The 21,479-nt window shown below is 42.4% G+C and overlaps 1 protein-coding gene across 1 annotated transcript in view; it reads right to left on the bottom strand.

The window, feature by feature from the left end:
* Positions 1–21,479, bottom strand: part of RSRC1 (arginine and serine rich coiled-coil 1) — a 73,179-nt gene that overhangs the window by 46,026 nt on the left and 5,674 nt on the right. The window contains exon 4 of the mRNA XM_030954632.1: positions 5,158–5,194. Within this exon, the coding sequence (XP_030810492.1) occupies positions 5,158–5,194 (37 nt within the window). The remainder of the gene's footprint in view (positions 1–5,157; positions 5,195–21,479) is intronic.

The following is a 21,479-nucleotide window of genomic DNA, read 5'->3' as shown; positions in this document are numbered from 1 at the left end:
CCAGCCAAGGCTGGACTGGCTGGCAAAGCAGGAGCACAACCAACAGGTAACAGGGATTAATTAACAAAAGGAGCAGTTAATATTTGAATTACTGCTTTACTTTTTCCACTAAGAGAGGAATTTTCTCTAAATAAATTAGAATTTCTCAGAAAAAGGGAATCCCACCCCTTTTGGAACCTTTGCATTAAAATGTAGCAATTGAAAAATAATAGAAAAAACCATTTTGAAAATGAAAAGCATTTCAAATACCACAAGGATCCAGTGGGTTCTAAATCAGCACTCAGTTTCAAAATAATCTGATCATCTACCCCAAATCATGCCTAATTACAGAGGAATTAACCTGAACCTAATCAAGATTATATACTTTGAATAAAAGTGCATTTTCTCTTTGCTCTCGGATTCAATGATCAACTCACCCCCACTGCACTGTTTTTTGGGCTGGCACAGATCTGCAGGTTAAACTTTTCCAAAAATGACTTGTGTTTCACGCTTTTGGCTGCTTCTTCTGACAAATAAGTACAATATAAAATGTGCAGGGCAAAACATAATTATTCTGAGGCGCACCTGCATAAAACCAGGGTGCAGAGATTTGTATTTTAGGTGCAGATCACAGATAGTTGGGCAAATTTATGCTTCATCTCAGTATTGTGCCAAGATCCCTCTTCAGTATCTGCAATAAAATACATTCAGAGCAAAGACCTCCACGCAAAATCCCCAAAAGAAGAGGAGCAAGAACCCCCTAAAAAGATGAATTTGCGGGTGGCCTCAATAATTAGATTAAAAATCAATTACACTTGTGCCAAAGGGTTTGTTTCCTGGAGAAAACCCTCCCAGGAAAGGCACTTAAACTTGGGGATAGAGAAGCAGCCACTGCCCTCCATAAAGTTCCTTTATATATTTTTCCACAATATGCACAAAACCAGAATATGAAATCAGAAACATTTTACACATTCTCATACTTCAGAGAGCACTAACAGCATTTTACTCGTCGAAAGCACTTTATCTTCATGTCTCTATAAGGCAGAGTTGGTGCATAATAATGTAATTTATATTGCCTAAATGTTATTTTGGGAGCATTGCATCATTTCTCAAACTTCATGACCTTTACAATTTTCTAAACTTTTATTTCCCTCATTATTCTGAACAGATTTCATTACATATTTTGAATGTAAACAACCCTGAATAATGATGGGCCCCATTACGTATGTACAGCTCTGACAATCGCGCGCGGGGCCGAGATGGAAACCCAGTGCATTAATTTACCTCTCATCCGCCGTAACTGCACTCCCATAAAAAGTTTTATACTCAACTCACATAAATCACAGGGAAGAAAAATGAGAAAATCTGGTGGCTAACTCATCTTCCACCATTCTGCGAAAATGAAATTCACTGAAATACCTATCAAAACTGCAATCATCAAGAGATAATGTCTTCTTAGGTCTATCTGCACTTTCCGATTTAATTTCCTCCATGCCCTTGACATCCACAGATACCATTAAGATTAAGAGCAGCGAGTAACTGAGCAGTTCTCAGATTTTGATATATGGGGCCCAGGCACTAAATGTAATATCATCATTTGAAAATTAATGCAATATTTCTTTTGTTAGTTTTTCCACTCGGAAAGCGGGATGAATACTCGGGGTTCTCGCCAGTAATTTCCCCATCAGAATGCCGTGCAATTATGAGGAGATGTGCACCTGGGCAGAGGTCACCCAAATTACTCCATCATTTAATGAGCACCGAGATCAAACCCCAGCACACTGTTGCTGCCGAGAGACGCCTCGCAGCCTGCTACATCAAATCTGATGGAATCATTAGAGTAATAAGCAGGAAAATCTGTTTGCAGATTAACCTCTGGTTTCATGCTGCTTTCATCTAATGGGGCGCTGTGGAAATCTTGTCAGCTTTTCATCAGCCGCGATCAAATTACGGGAATTGCGAACAAACCGCCGGCGCGATTGGAAACAACACCCGCACGTGCCGGGGGTTTTATGCAGATGCCAGGGAAAATCACACTCTTTATATTTTACAGCCTTATTTACTTCAGCTGATCACTGCTCTCCTCTGCCTGCAGAGCGGGAATAGGGGACGATCCCGTCGGCCTTTCCGAATTTAGGACGCAGAACGGCGGCCAAACGAATTTATGGGGGAAATATGAGCGGGGTGACAAAGGGAAAGCAAAATAAAGGCACAAGGGTCACAGGGATGGAGGGTCACGGGGTCCCCACCACAGCCAAGGGTGGGGGAGGCACCTCAGCCTCGGTGGTAAGTGAGAGTGATCAAAGTTTACTTTTTAATAAAGACACAGACATTAAAGCGTTGTTTTATGTGAAGTGGCTCTGGTTTCAGAGCCCGCTGGTAATGGGAAGTGACAGGGTAAAACTCGCCTCTCTTACAAAGTCTCCACAAAATTTGTCGCTGTTGGAACAACAAACTGCTGCAAGCCTTTGAATATTCTGCCATGAAATGCTCTGCCTCTGATGGTTTCATCACACTGCTGTTTGATTCACATCTGCAGCTACCAGCAGCAAAACCCCAGAACAAATAAAGTGGTGTGTGCACACAATTTAACACACACTCACTGCAGAGAGTTCTCCTCAAATCCTGGGATCCACGGAGCCCCTCTGCAGGAGCAGCCCGGGTTTCATCCCTGTAGGCAGGCAGAGCCAACCAAGCTGCTTTCCCCATGGATATTCATGATGATCACTGCAGCCATTGATCATCTGCAGTGTGATCACCTCGTATGAACCTGGTCCACAGCTCCTGAAGGAGCTGGAATGATTTCCAAGGGCCAGGCTGCTGCTGAGCCAGGGGAATGTTTGGGATGCTGACCCTGGCACAGCCAAAGGGTCCATCAGCCACTGACACCTGATGGGCTGGGGACACCAGGGGTCCCCTCTCAGTGGGGGACACAGCCAGAGCCAGCACTGCTCCTCAAAGAGCACCTTCCAAACTGGTGCATCCAGCTGGACACTCAGTGGCTCTCCAGCCCATCCAAAGGGAAATTTGGAATGTCCCTGGACACAAATGTCACTTTGGCCATAGGAGGAAAACCTCTCCACCCCCAACTTCACTCTCTCCCTCTCAGAATGGAACAGACAGACACAATTCAAGAGAGACAGAAGAGACAATTCAAGCCTGCAGAGCATAATTGACCAGCATGGAATTTTGCCAGGACAGCAAGATAAACATAATTACTCATATTAAGAGCGTTAATTAATTGTTTGTGAACACAAATAATTGGCTGCTTGGTTTACAGCTCGTTAGGAAGCCAAGGACTCTGCCAGACGTGGCTGTCTGGTGGCCACCCGAGGGCCACGGAGCTGTGACACCACAGGTGACAAACTCAGAGAGCCACGAGCAGTGAGGGGCCAGCACTGCAACCAGACCCCGCGGAAACCCAGGGACAGCCAGGAAATAAATACTGACATTTAATTAAAATAAATGTTTGATCAAGTATTAACACCGAATAAAGGAGAAGGGTTCTTGGTTGGGGTTTGGGGCTTTTTTGGTTGATCAGATCAAAGAAGGATGTGGACCTTAAATCCCATCCAGTGCCACCCCAGCCATGGCAGGGACACCTTCCACTGTCCCAGGGACTCTAAGCTCCAGTGTCCAGCCTGGCCTTGGGCACTGCCAGGGATCCAGGGGCAGCCACAGCTGCTCTGGGCACCTGTGCCAGGGCCTGCCCACCCTCCAGCCAGGAATTCCTTCCCAGTATTCCATCTAATCCTACTCCTTCCAGTTTGAAGCCATTCCCTGTGTTCTGTCAGTCCAGACTCTTGTAAATCCCAAATTGTAAAACACACTTTTTTTACAGAAGGGATCCAATAACAGATTATCAAATCAAGATAAAGACCTTCAAGGGATTCAACCTGCAGGTGAGACACCCCTGGAAGCAGCAAACAAGGTGGATTTTCCAACTGCTCCGAGAACTCTGCTCTTTATTGCATTTGGTGATTCCCAACACATTTCACAGGGCATCTTTAGAAAGGAAGAGCTCCAGGATCTCAATCCCACCAGGATCTCCATCATTTCCATCCCATTGTGATCTCCATCCTACCATGATTCCCCATCCTACCACGATCTCCATCCTTTCCATCCCACCATGACCTCCATCCTCTCCACTCCACCATGACCTCCATCCCATCACAATCTCCATCCTTTACATCCCATAAAGATCTCAACCCCAGCAGGATCTCCATCCTTTCCACCCCTCTGGCCCTCCAAGGAGATCCTGGTGCCCAAGCTCCTCCAAATCCTTCCCAAGTGATTTTCAGAATGGGAAGCAACCAGAGGAAAGCAGTTCTGTCCAATGAGACACACCATGTTTTTCACAGCACTATGGAACAGCAGGGATTATTTAGATATTCCATGAAAAAATTAAGCCCTTCTCAGGATGGATGTGCCATTAATAGTGAATATTTTCATTTAATGGGATTTAATAATCACTTTACATCAACTATTTAATGTTCCACTGACTGCTGCTACCAACATGTGAGGCTCAACCAGCTTCTGACTTGTGACAAGATTTTATTTTTCCCAGTTTTGATCAACTGATGAGATTTTAATGCTAAGCCTGGCTTGCCATCACTTGTGGGTTTAATATGTTTACTTAAACCAGAAATATTTTGCACCTCAATTATTATTTCCTACTGCAGCCCTGAATGGAATTTAAGTTGATCCATTATTCATAAAGCAAAGACAAGAGAAAACACAAAGCTGTGCACTTCTTTCAAAGCCTCCAAATGACTCAAACACACCATATTTATGCATGCAATATTTGATTGTGTCCCTGGCTCTTTTTTTTTTTTTTACTTTTTTTTAATCACAAGTTTGTTGTTTTCAGATCAGGATATGCCAAAAATCCAACACCAAACAATTTTTGTTTATAATTAAGGCAATCATCAATCCAAGGATTGTAGTCCAGTTTATTTCATCTCGACATCAAAAAAAAGTAATTTAAAAAAATTAAAATTCCCTTGAAATGGGGAGATAAATGAAAATGTGAGTGCCTTCACATAATAACAGTAGCCTGACCCTCTGGGAAATGGTTGACTTTCTCAATTCAAGGTATTCAAAGCTCATTCAAAAGTGTTCATTTGGAATGCAGATATCAAAGATGATGCAAATGTTCAAGAGAAAATTAAAACTTACCAGATGTTCTAATCCAGCTTTGATGTTTGCAGAGTCCCTGTAAGAGAAGAACAAAAGTTCTAAATAGTTGCTAAACCCTTGTCTGCAACAATTTCTGTTTAACTCTGAAATGGCAAAGCTGGGTAATTTCTCCAGTGTGTCAAATTTTTAATTTTAATACATCTATTTAACTGTAGCACCTAAAAAATACTGATTATCCTAATGCTCAAGGACTGAATTCAACCCTCAAATAGTACCCGCCCTGAAATTGCTACAAACTGTAGCAATGCCACAGGATACACATTTAAATTAACATTTTAATCTAATTATCCCACTATTTACACTGGAAAGAATCAGGGCATGGGGCTGTTTATCAAATCCACGTTTGGGGCCTCCTGGTTCTGCCCTGCCACCACTCCCACAATGAAATTCCCTGCCCCTTTCCAAGGGGATGGAGAGAAGGAATTGTCATTAATTCCATGGCTCGTGGCAGCCATGCTGGAGCTGGGCATCCAATCCCTGAAAGCTGCAAAAAGTACAAATGTACAGAGAGAAAATGGGAAGAATTGTACATAAAGGCAGCTGCAAAAAAAAAAAAAAAAAAGGACAAAAGTATCCAAGTAAAAACTCTGAAAAGCAAAAATTCAGACAGAAAATTTATCTTTAACATATCCTGCTATGGAAAAAAAAGATGAAATCCAAGGGAAAACATATTAAAAATTCTCCAAATCCCAACCCACCAGACAAGGAGATGGTTCCTGCTTCCATCAGCCCCAGGTTCTACCTAATTCCAACATCCCCTCTTGGAAGGTGGGTCATTCCCACAGCAAACAAGGAGAAACCAGCCCATGAGGACTGCAGGGAACCAGTTAACTACACTATTATTAATTACTAGTACTAAAATTGCTAATTATTTATCATTTCCTAAAGCTTTTCCAAAAAACTGGTGCGCAGGTTTTTTCCTATTTATATGTCATTAATGAAATGAAAAAAAAAAAGTACTTTTGTTTGACTTTGAAAGAAGAATTTATTTTTGTCAGCCCTACAGGATTTATCCCGATTTTGGAGACAGGAGGAAGATCCAGGGAGAACTCAGAATCTTTACAGAGGCTAAAGGGGCTCCAGGAGAGCTGCAGAGGGACTGGGGACAAGGGATGGAGGGACAGGAGCCAGGGAATGGCTCCCACTGCCAGAGGGCAGGGATGGATGGGAGATTGGGAATTGGGAATTCCTGGCTGGGATGGGATTCCCAGAGCAGCTGGGGCTGCCCCTGGATGCCCTGGCAGTGCCCAAGGCCAGGCTGGACACTGGGGCTGGAGCACCTGGGGCAGTGGGAGGTGTCCCTGCCATGGCTGGGGTGGCACTGGATGGGATTGATCTCCCATGGGATGGCCATGGCAGGGGTGGGATGGATGGGATTGATCTCCCTTCCCACCCCAAGCATTCCATGATTCCATGATCCCTTCTGGAGGCTCCACCTGGCCCCTGGAGGTGGAGCTGCTTTGGGAGAGGGACGCAGGGCAGGGCTGGAGGAGCTCCCAGGCCAGCCCCATCCCTGCCATCAATATCTGTGCACCTCCCTCAGCCTGTGCTGAAAGCAGCCCTAATTCAATTCCAGGCCTCAAAACTGATAAAAAAGGTCCTGAAGTGGAAAATGTGAGGAGATTATTGGCAAATGAATAAAGATTTGTATCGAACCAACACACGGGAGCAGAGCAGGGCTTGGTGGGGCTGTTTTTTAATCATGCCCTGTCTCAAACCTTCTGGGAACAGCGAATTTCCCTTCCCCTCCTGCAGCACATCGATTCCTGAATTAGGCTGCAATATTAAATAATTAATATACTTGCCATGATTGATGTTTTGCATTAGTTGAATATTAGGTTATCAATCAAAATCCACTTGGTTTAATGTAATAATATTGAAAAAGTGTCACGGGCTGTTCAGCCAATTTGTAGTTGAGGCAGCCCAGACAGGAATATTGGTGTAGCACAAGGCCCTAACGCAGGAAATGCACTGCTGGAACATCCATAAGGAAAACATTATCAAACTAACCAGGACAAGGCTGAGCTTGTCCTAAATAAACCTTAGGGCACCTGTCACTTCCAATGAAAACCTCTTCCCAGCCTGAGGCTGCAGGGCATCAATCAGCCAGGCTGTGGCAGGGTTTTATCTTTCAGTTAGCCAATAGATTATATTAGAGATCTTATGCAATTATATTCTGCATCCCAGTCTATATTACATTAGATATACTATAAATTATATTACATAATTACCCTTATATTTATATAATTCTATCTAATAATTATATATTTAAAATACATAGTATAAATGATAATATAACTTTTGTTGTATTTGTGTAATTATGTGAAATAATCACATATTTAAATTATACTATTTGTATAATAATTTATACAAATAAGATTCATATTAATACTGTATTTCAGATGTTGTTTTAGGCAAAATCAGACCTATGGCCACAGCTCAGTCTCCCACACAGCCTTGAGTGCCTGCAGAATTTTAAACCATTAAACACCACAAATACAAGCCAGGAGCAGCTTTAAGCACATTAAACATTCCAGTGCTCGCAACATAAAAGAAACCATCAAGTTGCATTAATTTGGTATCATTGCCAAATAATTATGTTTTACTCCATTTTATACCCCAGACTTCCCAATATATTTGCTTTTCATACCATCTCCAGTGCAGCACCTTAATTTCTTTGGTTCACTAGGCAAGTTTGATTTTATTCCTGAGTTTACCTTTTTTCTACCAGAGAAGGTTTGGAATTTTTCCCCACTATAGCCAAGGATTTGCAGTAAAACACCCCCTGACATGCATATATATTTAAAGTCATCCATTAAACCCAGGAAATATCAGACTCAGGCTCATCCAAATGTTTCAGCAATGCCAGGGGAAAAAATTCCAGCTCCATCTGAATCCTGGTCATCGGGGACCTGTAGCAAGAAGCTGGGAATTCAATTAAGGAAGTTCCATCCCTGCCCATGGCAGGGAGTGGAACTGGAGGAATTTTAAGGTCCCTTCCAACACAAACCATTCTGGGATTCTCCAGGTTTTGCCAGGTTTGGGATTACTTAAACCCACAGTAACTAACTGAGGTGGTGTGAACTTCCTTTGCCAGTAAATTAAATTAAAAGTATGCCCTAGCACTTGCTGAAATCATGATTTTAACCTGGAACATATTCATGTTCCTAAAAATACTCCCTGTATCACACTAATCATTAATCAAGAGAGCTGAAAAACATGCACTATCCTCAAAATACCCCATTTAGGTATTATAAAACAGCTTAACATTTCACACATAATGTACTTGCCAGTGAATTTACAGCACTTCCACCCAAGAACTGAAGAATTAATACACAATTAATAGCTAATAATTGTCTTTGCCATAGATTTTGGGTGAGAAGCCATAGGCTGCAGGATAATCCTATGGGTTATTTATACCCACATGGACATTACAGGAAAATTCAAGCCAAAGGGGCTTTTGGAGGGTGCAGAGTTCCTGAGAAAAGAATTAGATTTCCATGTGATCACACAACTATTTCTACCTCAGGAGATCCCAAGATGAGACATTGCTGAACTTGTCATTTTTTGCTGCTCCTTCTGATCTTTCTTGCACAAAAAATTCATCAAGAAGAGCAAATGGTTTGGGAATCTCACACCCTGGTAGGAAAAGCACCCATTATATATTTTTAAGTGTGCAATGTTGTTTTGTTCTTACCAAGCACCAACTTCAAATGATCTGAAGCTGATCCTGGAGTGTGAAGACTCCAAACCTTGGTGGTCTTGGCCCCAGTGGATCCCTCCCATCATCCAAATAATTTATCTCAGGAAAAACCAGTAGGAAGTTTGGCCAATTACTAAGAAATTTAAATGCATCAAAGACCCCAAGATGATCCTGGTGAAGGTCACTTAGTTAAAGCAGGAGGAAAAGCCAAAGTCAGCCCCCACACAAACACTCTGGAATAACTTGGAACTGCCAAGGAACTCCATGGAATATAATGCAAACCAAATTGAATCATGCTAAAACCAGGAATTTAAACAGGACACAAGGTGAAACAATTTCCATAATATGTTATCCTAGAAAGAAGGAAAATCAGGACCCAAGAGACCTTATCAAATATTCAACAGGGGAAATATAGAATAACCCTGCCTCAGAGAGTAAAATCCAAGATTTTATGCAATATCAATACTGAAACTAAACAGAGAGGGAGAACTCCAAAACACAGTGTTGATAAAAGCAGCATTTTCAAACAGACCCTACAAAAATATTGCACTTCTTTGTGTGTATTTCTTGGGTAAACAAGAGAACAAAACAACCACCCAAAATCTCCTGGTTTTGCTTTACAGAGGCTTCAGATCAGGTATGAAAACGCCACAAATCACAAGAGACAAAACAACCACCCAAAATCTCCTGGTTTTGTTTCAGGGAGGCTTCAGGATGGGTATGGAGATCCCATACATGACCAAAGTTGATTTCTCTGTCCTGGCTGCCTTAAAGCCACTCCTCAGCTCAACCTGGTGATTCCAAGGTGCAAATCCTTGGGGTTTTCTTACTTGGAGCGGGGTTTGGCTGGTTTTTCCCTGGTTTTGGATGGTTTTGGTTTGGCTGGCTCTCCCCTGGTTTTGGCTGGATTTTTCCCTTGGTTTGGCTGGTTCTCCCCTGGTTTTGGCTGGATTTTCCCCTGGTTCTGGTTGGCTGGGTGGCATTTCTCCTCCTGCTCCCTTCACCAGGAATGAGATCCTGTTCCTCCCAGTCTGCATTCCCAGCAAACACAGGCAATTAAACATCAGGCTCTGGAATGTCACCGTCTCTGTTAACCAGCCTTAAATAAATTAGACAACTTTGGCCTGGTTTACCTTCTCTGTAATATTATTTAGTAGATATTCAATTAAAACACATCCTGTAGGTGAAAGTGTAGGGAAACATTTCCATAATGGACATCAGTGGCAGTCGGAAGTGCTGCTAATTAGCCCCAAAGAACAAACCAGATTACAGAAGGAGCAGCGAGCCCGGCACTGGAAATGCCCACAAGGCTGGGCTGAATATTAAACAAAGCCCAGCAAGTTCCAGTCTTGGGAAGCACAACTCTGGGAAAAACTCTCTGGACTGGTAGAGAGTGTTACAGGTTAATGAGGAACATAGAGGCAGAGCACAATAATTATCATACCCACCACCTCCCCATCTGGGTTGGGATGGCTGCAGAATATAAACACAGCACTGAGGCTGCCACTAATTACACGTGTGCTGCCATTAGCAGGAATATTGGGAACTCTCTGAGCTTCTCCTCTGCTCCTGGACTGAGGAGTATTAAATGCAAGTGTAAGTCAGGGAGAAAATTTAAATGTTCTAAGCACTAAAACAATTTGAGTACAATCAATTTTCCATTTGCTGAAAGCTTCTAAATCCCCCTCATTCACCCAATTACTACTGTACTTAACCTAATGAAATTTTATTCTGCGGGAACAATACTATTCTTAAACAAATTCTTGAAAAAAATGTAAGATTAAAAACTTCGAGACAAAGAATAAACTCCTAGAGAAAAGATGCAAATAAAATTACTATCATAATCTTTTGTTTTTTATTTGCAAGTAGAAGAGTGAAGAGAAACAAAAGCATGGAACATAGCATCTGTCATATCAGAATATAAAAAGATGATCCTGGCACCAAATGAAAAAGCTCTAATTCATTTGCAAATCAAGCCTGCCAGTTCTATTTCAAGCTGGCGGTAACTGTCAAGAGTTAACAAGATAATCACTTTCAATCCTGCCTTCAATGGTACATTACACTGTTATTCCATTCAATAAGGCCCTTCTTTGGGGCACTGGATGAATGGTTTTCATTTCCAACTCACACAGAAAGTTGAAGAGAAAAAAAATCCATGGGGCTTAAGAAAGAAATCCCTTTATGGGCATTTATCTGCCGGCACTTGCTTTTAGGCAAAATGAGATATTTGGATACATTGGTGTCCATTCACTTCCTCTATTCCTTCAGGCCCTCAGTCTGGTGATAAAAAAATCCCACAAGGAAACCTCAAGCCTGTTTAGTTTGGGGTTGGTTTTTAAAAACTCTCTATGCACATTAAACAAGTTCTGCAATAATCTTTGGTAAATGTTTCACACCACACTGAAATGACATCAGGTTTGAACGGCTCCATCTTTGTCTAAATTCATTATAAACTGCTCAAAAAATACTAAATGCTCATGAAAATTGTGCTTAGGGAAACATTTGCCAGTTGCTCATTAAATATTCAGTAAAAATAAAGTTACCAATTAAAGGCTCTCTGCCTAAGAAACAAGGCAACCTCCAATTTATCTGAATTAATTATTTGTAATTCTTTTCTAAGACTCTGTGCCATGAATTCTTCCCAAGAGGAGAAAATCTTGTAGAAGTTTATTAAGTATTTTAAACTTGTTTGCTGGCACCCAACTTTCCACTAAGACCTGTGAATAAAAGTCTTCAAGCTTTTGCTCACTGCTCAAAATTCACATTACAAGACACAGCCTCGGTTCCCTTGCACAGATCTCATTCTATTACTGCATATTCATAATTTAAAGGTTTATGATCTTAGAGATCTTTTCCAACCTCAAGGATTCTACAAAGCAATTTAAAGCTTCTGTACTGACTTTAGAAATAAATGACTCTCTCTTTTACCCCCAATTTTTTCCTTCTTTCTTTAATCCCCACAGATCTCAGTTCAGAGAACAAAGCTAAATTTATATTTAATATCTGAACTGAGCTCAGCTTATCCAACCTATAACCAATACAGAGCTGTACATACTTTTAATTTATTTTATTAATTTTATTAATCAGCAAAAATCCCTTTCCTCAAACCCAGGGACCCACCTCACCCATCACTTCTTATTCTATCTGCAGAACTCAGATTTTTGATTGCTTTTCTAACCCATCACTGGAAGTCAGACAACCTCTTCCCCACCCTTCTCATGCAAATGTTCCTTTCTATTCAGGCTTTCTTTTATAGAAAATCCAAACACCACAAGTTACAGCTTCATTTTTGTTCTTTGCACTTCACAAGTTCTTCAAAGCTTCTAAACACAAAGATGTTCTTATAATTAAAAAAATACTTCAACAAACCCAAAGCCTAAATGCCTCTATCTATGAAGGAATAGGATACAGCTGGTTTTGATGCCCTGCTGCCCCATAGTTCAAAATAAAAATTAATTGAAATAAAAATTAATTTAAAATTCACACAATTTTGAAGGACTTTGAAAGAGCACAAGATGTTTCACTAAAAATAGGAATTAAGAGGAAGTGACAGATTTCAAACAGCAGGTCAGAAAGAAGGAAGATTAATAAATAAAAAAAAAAAGGAAGGAAGATTAATAAGGTAAAAAAAAACCCAGGAGAAGTTTGGGATGTGCTCTCTAGCCAGCAGCAGGATGCACCAACACTGCTGAAAAACAAACAACTGATGAAAAAACAGCAAGGAACCAACAACCAACTGATCTCCACAGCTCAGGGAAGCACCAGGGCCACCCAGCAACCCTTGGAGGCACAGCTTTTACAACCAGAGACTCAAAAACCATTTCCAACACTCCTGAAGAGGAGTGCAGCCCTTTGGGAGTCATGGTCAAGTTCAGCCCCACAAATTCCCACCTGGCTGGAATTCAGCCCTTGGGACTGGTCCCACTTCAGCAGCCTGAGACCTCGTGGGGGTTTAGGCATCCCTGTGGGGAGGGATAAAAACCCAGTCTGGAAATGCTGCTGAGCTGAGTTGGTGACTTTGGTTTAATTCCTCTCCCTCCTCCACCCAGCCCAGGCTGATCTCGGAATATTCTCAGAATATTTTCAGAATATTCTCAGATATGTCTCACAGACCCAGCTTTTCATTCCTACACAAGACAAGAATGTCCCTATTGCTGAACAGAGCAAATCCACTTGAACTGAGAACATTTGAACATTTCATTTCATCTCCTCACCTACCTCAGCTTTTTTGGTCAGAAGAGGTTTGAGTTTCAGGCTTTCCTCCACAATTAATTTTTTTTTTTTCATCTCAACTCAATGTAGCTTTAAGGAAAACCTTTGGAAGCCTCTTGGTCTCTCCAAGATGCTCACTCCATGCAGCCCAATCTAACTTCCAGTAAGGAAGGAAGTTGTATCTTCCAACAACTCCCATGCTGGGCTGTGTTGCAAGACAAATTTATAAAATTTTAAAAGGGAGAGCTGAAGTTGTTCAAGCTTGAGGGGGAATTCCTCAAGTTCCTTGGCCACAAATGAAGAGGAAGAAATAATATTTAATCAAAATGAAATTAAAACAGAAACTGGTTGCAAGTCTCAAACACATCTGACCAAACCCAAGCCTAACAGACAGTGATAAAAATAAACCTGGAAATGCTTGGAAATTAATAAAAGCATGAGGGGAAAAAATCAAATCAAATTAGAACCAGCTACTAGGAGCTCATGAAGGAGAGGAGATGGACAGGGATCACCAAAGTTGTCACCTTGGTTTTCACAGGATTCAGCCCAAAACAAGGCTGGGCACCTCTGGGACTGAAAACACAGACTGGAGTCTGATGTGCACCACAGCGGGGTGAGAACAAGGAAAGATCTTCAAGTTCCCCTAAATCACAATTTGTGTTTTTAGTAGAAAATTTGACAGCCAAAAAAAACCCCAAAAGCACCAAGCAAGGCTGCCTGAGCTCTTCATGCTCCTTGAGTTGCAGCAGAACCTCCTTCAGGCTTCCCACTTCACCAGTTATTAAACCTGAACTTCTTACACGCCACATTGGCCTCACTCATTCCACTCTCTTGCTCTCAGTAATTTGCTTTTAACCTTTTGCTGCCATGAAAAACCAACACCATCTGCTTGCTTTGGCATTTCTCATTCCCAGCACTTCCCAGAGAAAGTGTCCAGTGGAAACAGAGCAGGAATGGCTTTGCAGGGTGCAACAAACTCCCAGGAAAGTGCCAGCCTACCTCTAGACCAGGAATCCCAAAATCCCAGAAAGGTTTGGGTTGGAAGGGACCTCAAACCCATCCCATTCCAGCTCCCCAGCACAGGCAGGGACACTTTCCCCCAGAATCTCCCAAAAGCATTTTGTGTTCCGGCATTTCTTCAATGAAATTAAAATAATTAGTGCTGCACATTATTGACTTACCACCAAATGAGACCAAAAAAGAACAAAAATATAAGACATGTCTCATTCTAGAGCCAAGACTTTCTTCAAAGGTTGTTTTTTTAGTATAGAGAGAAGAGATTCCTGAAGGAATTGAGCACCATAAACATGTCAAGCTCCAAGGAAACTTGGATCCTCAGGAATTTGGAGGCTGGTGGTTAAAACCAGCACCTCCTGTTGTACCTGCCAATCTTGGAGGTGAAGTGAAATATTCTATTTAAAATAAAAGGCCAACAAAGTGGCCAGATCCTTGCAGGGCAGCATTTCCCAGAGGATTCCCAGCCCATACAAAACACCTGGGAATGTGGATGATCCAGCTGACACTGGTGGGAAGAATCCCAAATGTGCAAAGGACCAGGGGAATACCCCCAAACACCTCGAGTTCCAAACCCAGCCAGTGAACTGTACCCAGGCTTTTGTGTCATGTGTCCCCTCCAGCACTCCAGCTCTGCTCAGGAGGGACCTGCTGCAATCACTGAGGCTGGAAAAGACCTCCAAGACCATCAAGTCCAGCCTTTGGCCAAATCCTGCAACTTAATCAGGTTGTGAAATGTAAGATCCATTTTTCTGACCATTCCAGGGCTGCCCTGCCAGTGCTGAACCAATCCTTCAGGGAGGAAATTCCAACCAATGTCCAACCTGAACCTTCCCTGGCTCTCACTAAGGCTGGAAAATATCTCCAGAAATCACTGAGCCAACCATTCCTGAGCCACTGCAGACTGACACTGCAAGACAAGCCCAAAGTGGTGCTGCTTTACTTTAAAATGTTTATTTTTACCTCAAATTTCAACGTGGTGACCTCAGCCAGCCCAGAGTCAGCTGAGCTCGTGGGTGAACTGAGCTTTATAATTTCTGAAAGGAGGAGCAGCCAAAAATCCCTTTGTCAACTGCAAGTTCTGCCTCTCTGTGATGCTCCCAGGATTAAGGATTTTCCCTACAACACTCCTCAGATTTGTCTTATTTCCCTCTCTTTAAGAAATGCATCCAGACAGTCTCACCTATATCAGAACAAACTGCATTTTTGCTGGTGGAAGAATGTGGTAGAGAACGTTGCAATACTTGTGACTGAAAGGGATTAAGAGAAAATAAAATTATAATAAATAAATTGATAATTTAGAATGAATGTGCAAAATGAGGGACTGATCCCCACAAACAACACCTTGATACTGCTGAAAAAAAAAAACCCCTCATATATTGGCTTTTCCCCCATTTTCAGTTTGGGCTGAAAGTTTCAATTTCAAGAGACAAAATTATTGTGTCTTGCAAAGAAGTGCCACAAAGGGGTGATCCCAAGAGGTGGAACTGGAACTGCTCCAAGCAGTCAAACACATCCATGGGATCAGCACAAAGCTCAGGACTTTCACACAAAGGCAGCACAGGATAAGCCACTGCTTAACTTCCTGTCCAAGCAAGATGTTGCAAAGTTACATCAACATTTTTTGACAATTTTCAGGCCTTTCAAACAGGTCAGGATGTTCCAGCAACACAAATAAATAACACATAAAAATATAGATATTTAAAAAATCCCCTTCCTCTGGTCATCATAGCTTCAGTCAACCAGGTCAGAATTTGGGTGAATAACTTTTACGGTTAATTTTTTTACTGTAAAAGTAAATTTCACAATTGACTTTTTACAAAAAATTTACGAAAGTAAATTTTTTGGTGAGTAAAATTTTACAAATTTTACTCATCCAGTACCAAAAGCAGAGAATGGAAGAAACTGGAAGAATCAAGTGAAGAAATTTTAAAACTTTAGGTTAAAATAATAATTATTGATTATTAATCAATAATAACAAAACACTATTCTTAAATAGTAAAAATAAATAATAATTTTTAAAACTTTGTACCTATATAGAAGAAGATAAAACAATTTAGTTATCTCTAGATGTATTTTTTTGCCCAGCAGCAATCCAGCACAGCCAACAGCTGGAATGAACAATGTTCAAACTGCAGGTGAAATGGGGGAAATAATTTCTACTATGGGGTAAAATTTGCAAACTCTGCTTCATGTCTGGGATTCAAGGTGGGCTCTTCCTTGTAAATCTGTAATGACAGAAGCTGCACAAACAAATGGTAGGAACAGCAGAAAAATGTCCACTCTTTGTACATACTACACAGCCTAGCACGTGGTACTTGGTACAAAAGGACCAAAAAAAATTTTTTTAACTAATGAATTGGTCTTTTAAAATGCTTTTTTTCCATTCTGCATCTGGTATTTACATCACCAGGTAACAGGGAAGGCTGAAATCAGCACATCCTGAAGCATCTCCTGCACTTGCAGGATGTCCCAGACCTGACTGGGGAGTGACCAAAAGCCAAGTGCTGAGAAATATTTGAGAAGCTGTAATAGCCCAGCATTGGATAAACATTTTTTTAAAATTAAAAGGCAGTCCCCAAAGTCAGAGCCAGGGGAATTTGCTATCTCTTGGACGTAGAATTGATCTGAATGCAATTACTTTATTCTTTTCAGCTCTGTTTGACTTTGAACTAAACATCAATTAATGCACAAACAAGATCTGTTAACTCCAATACTGATTTTTCCATAAAAGATGTGAAGCAAATTCATTGGCCCCCATTGAATGGCTTTGAGCAATCGCAGCCATCACCCAGGCAAGCTCAACTTCATTTTCCAGTGGTCACTTAAACCCTTAATTCTCACGACAAAACTCCCTCAGCCTCAGGTTTAAAGCCCTGAAATGAGCAAACAAGACATCACATAATGTATGCTCCAAAGCTGGGACCTTCCAGAGCTTCAGCTGCAGAGCAGCCATTGAGCCATGGCCAATGGAAGCTCATTTGAATAATCAATATGACAACCTTATTTTTCTAATGCAAACAGGATTGCTACAGTAAGGTGTCTCACTGCCACATCACAGTCATGGCCTCTTTTAACCCCTAATTAGATTTAGGCGATTATCCCTGCTCTTCCTTACAAGTGTACAGCCCGGATAAGGGATGACAAAAGCTATCTGCCACTTCCTCAGCCTCTGCAGGCTGCAGGTTATGCAGGGAGATACAGGGGAAGATCAGCAAACAATTGTTATTCATATCATCTCCAGTTTGGAGATAGTCACAGTTTGCCATCCGTGCTGAGGGAAAATAGCCCAGAGCATTAGGTAAATGCAAAACCCCTAAGAACATCGGGGTTACACAGATGGAAATTCAAGGTGATGTTGGGGAATTATGTTTAATTCAAATTGGTTATCACAAAGAGAACTATGGAGCCCTGGTTTTGTGCCTCACGCAGGAAACCCTGCCTTTTCAAGAGATTTCTGTGCATTGTCTGGTGGTGTGTAATATTTTACATGGCTGGTTCTATCAAAATTAAAGGAAAAAAAAAAAAAGAAATCAAACTTAGAAACAGCAATCCCAAAAGAATTACATTGCTCAACAAAGTCCGAGCAGACAGAGAAGATCTATTACAGAAATGTAATCACATTTCATTTACAAGAACTCTTATCTCAAGCACTTAAACATAACATTTAAACAGTTTTCCATTTTATTGTGCTCAGTATTGAAGCTAATAAGATAGAAAAGTATAATCACGTTAGCAACATTTCTATTGCATTACATAAACACAGCCCAGATTAAAGGCAGAGCAGGGGAAGGCAGTGCCTGCAAAGCTGAGCCCTGGCTTCCTGCTGGCACACAGGGACAGCACTGGGACCGTGTGTGACAAGTGCCACGCTGAAATTGGATCCTGGGCTCCCAAAATGGCCCTGCCCAGGCTGCCTGGAAAAGGGATTTCACTTCTCCACATGGGAAGGTGTTCTGGAGCAGAAGACAAGTCCTGGCTCTTACTGAAAGGATCATTCATCCAAGACGAGTAAAATTTTCAGAATTGCTACAAAACCCATTTGGACAGAGCTTTGAAAGCACTGAAGGGGAACATATTTTAAAGATATTGCATAAGTTGTGATGAACCTTTTACCAGCGATGCTCAAAGCAGCTCCAATGCAACCCCTGCACTGGGGCTCCATTTCCATGTGGGAATCTCTGCAGCTCTTCCCAGATTCCTGCTCCATGCCCAGCCCAGGGAGGCTCAGGCTGGGAGGGCTCACCTGGTGCCACCCCAGCTCCAGCAGGGCCACGCCAGGGCACAGCACTGGAATTGTCCCTGGGAGGCTCCAGAGCCCCTCTGGTCTGGGGGAATTCCCTGGGGTCAGTCCCTGCCCCTTCCTCTGGTGCCATCCCCAGGCCCTGCTCCAAAACTTGCAGGACAGAGCAGGAGGAGAAATAACCAACCATGAGAGGAGAAGCTCCAGGGAGAGCTCAGAGCCCTGGCAGGGCCTGAAGGGGCTCCAGGAGAGCTGCAGAGGGACTGGGGACAAGGGATGGAGGGACAGGACACTGGGAATGGCTCCCACTGCCAGAGGGCAGGATGGATGGGAGATTGGGAATTGGGAATTCCTGGCTGGGATGGGATTCCCAGAGCAGCTGGGGCTGCCCCTGGATCCCTGGCAGTGCCCAAGGCCAGGCTGGACACTGGAGGAAATAAATTTTTCAAACCTCAGGAAACTTTGTCAGGAAAAAATTCCTGTCCCATATCAATGGGAGAAGCACAACCTAAAAATAAGGCAAGAGTCAGAATATATTACAATGCAGAGTAGAATTTTCAAAAATTATATCTAAAACCTACAACATATAAAATTTTGAGCCTGTAACATCAAGACCTAATTATCTACTATCAATTTACTGAGTTATTGTAGCCTGAATGCTTAAAAAAGGAAAAAAGCAGCAGAACTATTAAAATTATCTTTGAAGCTCATGGAAAGAGTTTCCAACAAGCTCTGGAGCCTAAAGCTTGCTTTGTTTTTTAAAATAAATTAATTGATGGACTTTAATCTTTTGTCCTCCTCAATAAAAAGCACATTGTGACCCTTTAAATCAGATTTAGTGGCTCTCACTCCATATAAACCCCTTCCTTCTTCATGCTCCTGACTCACAGGGGACCTGTAAATTAACCCCCAGCAGAAACTCCCACTGCAACATCATCCAAAAAATTCACCCAGGTTTTTTTAACACTGTTTAATGTGGCCAGGAAATAAAGGCAGAGCAAAGGAGGAAATAGAAAGAAAAAAGGAGATGGCAGAGGCAGGCACATGAAGCCTTCTCACCCCTGGCCCTGCATTCCCCATTCCTGTGCTGAACACTCTCCCAGAAATCCATTGTCTGGACTTCCCTAATATTTTTCAATGCCCACCTGACAATAATCAATGGAAAAGCTCCTTTTCCCTCTTGGACACAGCATGATCCCATTAAGCAGCCTCAAAAGATTCTGCTCTGAGCAGCCAAGGCAGACCTTCCTGATCAATTCCTTAATCCATTTGGAGAGAATGGACTGGTCCTGCTGCTTCAGTTCCAGCCCAGGAAAAATCATTCCCAACATAATTCACCATTACATGGGCCTTGTATTACAAGAACTTCAGCTGCTGGAGCAGCTGAGGAGCGAGGCAGGATCCAGGAGAATCCAAGATGCTCCCTCTGGGTCTCCCCATTCCTCCCCTGGAAGGCACCCAAAGCATTTCCCAGCCCTGCCTTTCATGGATACTTGAAGTGTTGTTTTTTACACTAAATAATGTAAAAATCAATGGCTGGAGTGGAAGCCATTCCCAGAGTTTTCCCCCAGAAAAAGTGCAATGCATGAGGCTGCCATAACCTAAAGAAAATCTACAAAAAGGGAATAAAGCCAACACAATGCTGAATTATTGTCACAAGGACCACTCTGCTCCAGGGGCTGATGGGGAACATCATCCCATCCTGCTGGGGAACTGGAGGAGCTCATTCCAAGAAGGGATCAGGGGATTCTCAATGAACAGAGAAGGACATGAAGGGCAAGAGCAGCCTCTGCCTCTGGAAATCTCCTATGGGAACCAGACCCACAAGTTCCAGAATGGAAAAGTTGGGTTGGCCAGTCTCTTCTCCAAGGGAAGATCCAAGAGCTTTCCCTTTTCAATGGAAAATCACAGCAATGAAAGGGTGTGGAAGCAGAAAAATGGAAGCACTGGTATAAACTCTGTAGGGTTTCACTCCTACTGAGTAGGAACAACCTGCCCTGCACAGAACCAGGAGGTGCCAAGGATGAAGCCAAAGCCTGGAAGTGAATCATGGAATCACAGAGAGATTTGGGCTGGAAGGGACCCTAAACCATGGCAGGGACACCTCCCACTGTCCCAGCCCCAGTGTCCAGCCTGGCCTTGGGCACTGCCAGGGATGCAGGGGCAGCCCCAGCTGCTCTGGGCACCTGTGCCAGGGCCTGCCTGCCCTGCCAGCCAGGAATTCCCTTCCCAATATCCAATCTACATCCCTCTTCTCTTAATTTAAACTATTCCCTCGTGTCCTATCACTGACCAACAATTTAAATTATTTCACTTAAGTTTGTCACGTTATTTTATAATTCCAAACAAGAGAAAGGTCCAAAATTAGACCACGATTAGAAATGCTTCCTCCAAACAAAGATTCTCCTTCCCTTCCTAATCAAAGCCATGGATTGTTTATAATCTCCATAGCAGGTAAGCTCATTCCAAAAAAGCATTCCCAATCCAAAATACGAGGTGCAACAGCGAGTTTAATATTTTAACATGAATTTCAATTTCCCTTTACCCCCGCATTATCTTTCAGACGGGCTGTTTGTGACCTGCCCCTCCTGAGGCTGCTCTGAGGAGCAGTTTGCTGGTTTGGGGCTGGGTTTTCCCTAAATCCTTGCTGGGGACTGGTGGGTTTAGCAGCAGGATGCAGGAGCAGGGTGCAGGGTGAGGTGATTACTGTATCTCTGCTGTTCAGTATCTGCAGGGTGTCTCAGTGCCACTCCAACTCCTTAAACCCAGTAAAGAGATTACAGCTCACACTAACTGGATTTGCACAGCTCTGGATCATTCAGTTTGGATTCCTCCTGCCCAGATTAAGGGAGGCCATTAAAACAATAGTCAGCTGCTCTCCCAGCACAAGGTGTCCCAGGGAAAAAAAAAAAAAACCAAAACTCCATGTTTACATTCAGAGCGTGTGTGTGTTTGGACATGTGGGCAAACAAAACCTTCCTTCAGCAGGAACACCCCACGTTCAAGGGATGATTCCACCCAAAGCCGGGATAATGCAAATTATATAGTTATAAAAGGACAATCAGGGTGGCTGGCAGTTTTAAGGAGCGGATAGTTTGGAAAATTTTAAACAGCTTAAAAGAATGTGTG

Source organism: Camarhynchus parvulus, chromosome 9, assembly GCF_901933205.1.
Source record: "Camarhynchus parvulus chromosome 9, STF_HiC, whole genome shotgun sequence".
NCBI classification, from domain to species: Eukaryota; Metazoa; Chordata; class Aves; order Passeriformes; family Thraupidae; genus Camarhynchus; species Camarhynchus parvulus.
Note: the sequence above shows the minus strand (reverse complement) of the source record. Positions and strands in the feature narration are given on the sequence as shown.